Source organism: Lolium rigidum, chromosome 1, assembly GCF_022539505.1.
Source record: "Lolium rigidum isolate FL_2022 chromosome 1, APGP_CSIRO_Lrig_0.1, whole genome shotgun sequence".
NCBI lineage: Eukaryota > Viridiplantae > Streptophyta > Magnoliopsida > Poales > Poaceae > Lolium > Lolium rigidum.
In genome coordinates, this window is record NC_061508.1 from 246496313 (window position 1) to 246502302 (window position 5990).

Consider the following 5990-nt stretch of genomic DNA (forward strand, 5'->3'; position numbering starts at 1 on the left):
AGGGTCACAGATACGCCGAGGGCCACCCTCGGCATAGCAGGTCATGTGCCGAGGGGTGCTGTACGCCGAGGGGCGATTCGCGCGGCTGGGCTGGCGGGGCAGTACGCCGACGGCCCCGATATTTGGCCGTCGGCGTACGCCACGGCCGTCGGCGCAACGCGCCATTCCTGTAGTGTCCCTAGCCAAGAAACGATAGAGTTCCAGAGTACGTCGTCAGTTAACGCTGCAAAGAATGGCTACGACTGCAAAACGACGCGCCATTACGATCGACGATCAGACGGCGACGACGGGAAGTGCGTGCACGCATGCAGATTTCCTCATGTTTTCGTGAATTGTGGGCACGATTTGACGATGGCTATTGTTGAGCAGATCGAGCTGTGATTAGATAGTACAGGCCAGGCATAGTTTAGGTCCACGCGCGGCAACGAGTGGTTGCTGAAAAGAAAGAGAAATATCTCGTGTCTCGATCTTCGCTTTGTTTAAGCTGGACGTGATGTTTGTTTTCCTTATCGTTTAGTCGGGTATGATCATGGGACCGTAGTTGTTGCGACACTCGACCTGAATTTCCTGTAGCGTCGGTCTGAAAATACTGACCAGTAGTAATAGCATTTTGATCTGAATATGGCCGGGGGGACACTGCTGCAACAACTGCATGGATGTGCTAAGAATTCTTCACGAAACTATTGCATCTTGCCCAATGCCCACGTAAGCATGCTACTGATCCTGCCGGTAATATCTCCGTGAGCTGAAAAAACCTACTGATGTGATGATGCCTTTACAGACTGGTCTGATCTCCAAGTCACATGTTTAGCATGAAAAACAGTTCTTCCCGAGACGTTGTCAAACTTACTGATGTTGTCGGCTGCAAAATGGAGAATCAATCAGTAAGCCCTGAATTATACAGAATCCTGAAATCATAAACAGTCGTTGTTGCGAGCTTTACGAATTGTTAGGTGTGCTAACTAATACCTTGAGATCGAAAGCGACTGTCGTGTTTAATCTACAGTATCCCCTACCGAGTCTAAGTTTTATGTAATGTATTTTGTGCTTGGAATATGCACTAAACTAAATTGAAATGTCACCGTCATATTGTTGCAAAGCGTAATATATAATGTTGCAAATCAAGGACAAGATAACCAAACAGTGTGTCCAAGAATCGAGTATCCATTTCTATATAATCATGAGCAGTTCTCTTTGAGTGGAAAGAGTAAGACCAAAAGGTTACTTCTAGAAAGGAAAAGGAAAAGAGGGAGTCTTGCCACGCAATTCTTCCCATGCCGTATCGCAAGCTCGCAATTGGGGCAAAGAAGAAAGATGTGTTCAACTAGATGTGGCTTTGCCACCGGTCACAGGTTGCTCAAGTTGAATGGGAAAGCTCGATTACAGTGGCCAATCAGGAGGAAAACCTTGCGGGCAAGCTACATGGTACAGCAGTAGGAGTATCAGAAATTCACAACAGTAGTAGTGTTCTTGTGGTTTTACCTCAAATCAGGGGCAAAAAACGCATGCTTTCAAGGCAGGGGAACTGTTAACTGTCCTTGATTATGTAACTGAAAGTACGAGTTAAACGCAATGCTATTGCGTGAGCCGTCGGGTCAGGGTGGAAAAGACCAGTATTCGATTCCAAACTGTTGGTGAGTGGTTTGTTGGCCCTGGCAGTACAGTTAGGGGGCCAGGTAGATTGCGTTGTGGTAGCTAATCCTTCATTTCTTAGCGTCAATCCGTTGGTTGAGATAAGTGGCAGACCACTTCCACACTTCCTGCATATTCTGATCAAGTTATACTGCATTTTACTGCTTGTTTCTGCCTTGGAAGAAATAGAAAGTAGATCATACCAGTACTTAAAAATGGAATATTACATTACTCGATTTGCCCAAATCGTTCCATTTATGAACAAAAGTCCTGTGGAACAAGTATCATGACTTTTGCAAACTAAATTCATTTTTACCTTCTTACTTCAAAATGTAGTAAGAGCACTATTTACAGCAGGGGAAGAAAGGTTGAAGGCAAAATTTCTCTAAGTTGAGCTAAAGGATAGACTTAATTGTCCACCTACATTTTTAATGAGATTTATCCCCGAGAATCTACTTTGTCATTGCAAAGTCTTCAACGCCGATTATTCCACTAGTCATGTGTCACTGAATAATTGGAGCAAGAAGCTTAGCCAACTGGCTGGTGCAAACAAGCAAAAACTCAAGTAAATCAGGAGCGAGGCCTCTGAATGCCACAATATTCTATGGAATATTCCACATAAGCCGGGCAAAAAACGCTCTAGAGGACAAGTGCCCCCCTCCCATGAATAAGCAGCCCCATTGTACCGCTGATTAGGAGTATGAAATTGAGAGGAAAAGGAAAGAATACAGGCAGCTTAGAATAGGAAGGCATGCCAAAACATAGGAATAGGAGAAATTGCATACCACTTCCATTCTCCATGCAGACTTCTGATCAAGTTATATTCCATCTTAGGCCCCCTTTGAAACGCAAGTACTCAAAACATAAGAATAGGAAAAAAAAAATGAATTGACAAGTTGGATTCCAGAACTTTGACATCACTGTTCGAATGTCACGTGGAAAAAACACGGGAATTGTAAATACAAGCAGATGAAAACATGAGGTTCGACCTCATGATAATTTCCTCCAAAATTTCTACTGAATAGGCTATTCCATAGAAATTGCAAAGGAATCTTAAATTCTATCATTTGTTCCAAAGGGCACCATGAAATTTTGTTTCCTATAGGAATTCTATCCTCCTTTTTTTACATTTTTTTTATTTTCTTCCGAACGGGGCCTCACTGCATGTTTCTCTTATGGAAGTAATAAAAGGTAGTGCATAATAGTATTTTTTGTTGTTGTTTTGAGTTGCTCATCAAGCATATCGCTCGATGCATAATAGTATTTTTAAATGTATAATCTTACATTACCCGATTTGTCCAAAGAAAATTAAATTAAAATCATAATTATATTTATGAACGATATATACTTGTAGAACAACAAGTACCATGAATTTTGCAACCTAGATCCATTCTCACCTTTTTTTACTTCAAAATATAATAAGAGCGACAATTAAAGCAGGAGAATAATGAAGGTTTAGATAGAAGGCAAAAAATCCCGAAATTGAGCTAAAGGATATGCTTAACTGTACACCTACATCTTCAGCGAGGTTTATCATGCATCATCTATCAACTAAACCTAAATCATTTATCCCAAACAATTGGAGCAAGAGGCTTATCCAGCCATTTTCGACTGGCCGCTGCAAACAAACAAAAACTCAAACATGTCAGGAGCATAGGACTTCCAATCCCCCCAATTTTTATTCCATTCCACATGATCCTGGCAAAACCTCACTGGAGGACAAGTGCCCCCCCTCCCATGATTGTTGATTAGGCATCACCAATAAAACCCTGAGGTCCAGCATGGCAATGTGCCCCATTGTACCACCGGTTAGGTGCTGCCAATTTGAAACTGAGAGAGGAAAAAAGAAAGAATGCAGGCAGATTAGAGTAGGAAGGCAAAGCCAAAACCCCACCTCCAAATGGCGAGTCCCGTTTCGCCAAATGGCGAATCTCGTCGCGACCGCTTTGCATTGGACAGCCCAGAATTAACCACCTCGTCGTTCCAGCCAGCCCTTGTAGTTGCAGGCTCGCAGTGCCCAGCTTCGAGTAGTATATAAGCATGGCCGATCACACAGAGCGCGATGGTGAGTAGAGTGCCCCCAATTCCAATTGCGTCCACCACTCCACAACAAGAAGCAGAGCGCACGCCACCGCGCCTCGGTCCAGCCGTTCTTGCGGCGGCGGTGGCTGCAAGAATGGGCGTCGTGGAGTGGACGCGGGGCCCGACGATCGGCAGGGGCTCCTCGGCCACCGTGTCCCTCGCCGTCGATCGCCTGACCGGGGAGCTGCTCGCGGTAAAGTCCGTGGGCGCCGACCGTGCCGCCGAGCTCAAGAGGGAGCAGAGCATCCTGTCCGGCCTGAGCTCCCCCTACGTCGTGCGCTGCCTTGCCTCGGAAGTATCCGCGACGGCGGACGGGAGCGGCAGAGGCTACGACATGCTGATGGAGTACGCGCCCGGCGGGTCGCTGGCCGACGAGATCATGCGGCATGGCGGGCGGTTCGAGGAGGAGGCCCTGATCCGTTCCCGCGCGCGCGACATCCTGCGCGGTCTGGCGCACGCGCACGCCGCCGGGGTCGCGCACTGCGACGTCAAGGGCCGGAACGTGCTCATCGGCGCCGACGGCCGCGCCATGATCGCCGACTTCGGGTGCGCGCGGCGTGTGGGCAGCATTGCGGGCGAGAGGCTGGCGGGCACGCCGGCGTTCATGGCACCGGAGGCCGCGCGGGGCGAGGCGCAGGGCCCGGCCGCGGATGTGTGGGCGCTCGGCTGCACGGTAATCGAGATGGCCACCGGCGCGGCGCCTTGGGCGCGGTTCCGTAGCTCTGTGGCGATGCTCCACCACGTCGCGTTCTCGGGCGAGGTGCCGGAGTTCCCCGTGCGGCTGTCGGACGAAGGCAAGGACTTCCTGGCGAGGTGCCTGCTGCAGGACGCCGGGGAGCGGTGGACGGCGGCGCAGCTGCTGGAGCACGAGTTCGTGGCATTTGCCGCTGTCTCGTCGTCGGCCAATTCCGTGCCAGGGATCACCGAGAAGGGTGTGTTCGTGTCCCCCAAGAGCGTCCTGGACCAGGCATTGTGGGAGGACAACGACGACGACACGACGGCGGACACCCCTACCGCCTGCCCCATCGACAGAGTCCGTGCGCTGGCGGCCGGCTCGCCGGACTGGACCTGGGACGCGAGCTGGATCGCGGTCCATTCCACCGGCCCCAGCCGCAACGACGAAGACGAGCCGGCAATGTCAGCCGAGCCGGACATGGACACAGATACCGACCGCGATTCCTCCGTCGGCGGCAGCAGCTCCGCTGGGCGTGTGTCCTGGAACAGCCAGGCCTCACATGCCGACGGCGATGGTTACGATGGCACGGGCAGCTGTAATGGGGAGCGCCGTGATGATTGTAATCACTCGATTAGCAGCGATTGTACAGCCATTCTTCCAATCACAAGCAATGGATTCTTTTCAGATAGTATGTTACTGTTCGTCCCAGCTGGCTCTGCCATTTTACTACGTTTTCCCCTGCTGTTATTCTTCATGTCCTTTGCTTCTCTCCTCCGATAGGATCCCACTATTAGCAGCCGTACCTAACTCAGACTTAACACGGCGCGAATGCGAATGCGAATGCGAATGCCAGCGAACCGTCCTGGCCGATTGGCGGCAAGCTCGGACATTGATCGGAGGAATTTTGTGTTGGATCATGTGTGGCGCGTGACTGGCAACAGCTCGTAGGAGGAGGGAGCTGGTTAGCGAGTGGTGGTTACGCCTGGCGGTATGGTACGGTACGGCCGGCGGGGTTAGTTATTAGGAGGCGGCGACGTCGGGCGTGACAGCGGCCGGCGGCGGGGCCCGGGCGGCCGGCGGGCCATGGAGTCGGGCGCCGGCGACGTGGATATGAGTGGCGCCATAGCTGAGTCCGGTCCAGGAGCGACGAGGTCCACGGCTCCAACCCGTCCCTGAGAGCGACGCTCGACGGACGCACGCACCTAATCGGGCTGGCGCACGTTCGGCACGCGCGTACGTTCCAGCGTCGGCCTCGCTCGCTTTCGGCCATGCGGCTCGCGAGCACAGCACGCGATCGTCTTCTTCGTGGACGTGCTCGCGGCCTAGTCTTCACCGCGCGCGGTTCGCGCCAACCATCCGACTTAATTGTCGTGGTGGCGCGCTGTTTGTGCATCGACCATTGACATACTACACGGTACAGTTATGTGTACAAGATGTTACCAACTGCATTTTTCGATAAAATGAATATATTAATACCAAGATGGTACTAACAATTATACCTAGTCTCTGCAACAACATAATGGCTAGAGCAAGTCTGGACATCAAGAATGCACAGTTGCACACAACCGAAAAACAAAAGAAGAAGCGAAAATAAAACAAA

At 50.8% G+C, this 5990-nt stretch overlaps 1 protein-coding gene across 1 annotated transcript; it reads left to right on the top strand.

The window, feature by feature from the left end:
* Window positions 1-3808: 3808 nt before the first annotated feature.
* On the top strand, window positions 3809-5170 carry LOC124657142 (mitogen-activated protein kinase kinase kinase 18-like). Its single transcript, XM_047195747.1, has one exon. The coding sequence runs from the start codon at window positions 3809-3811 to the stop codon at window positions 5168-5170; it is 1362 nt and encodes a 453-aa protein (XP_047051703.1).
* Window positions 5171-5990: the final 820 nt, after the last annotated feature.

Coding starts and splice junctions, on each gene's coding strand:
- LOC124657142 (XM_047195747.1), top strand. CDS start 3,809: ATGGGCGTCGTGGAGTGGACGCGGGGCCCGACGATCGGCAGGGGCTCC.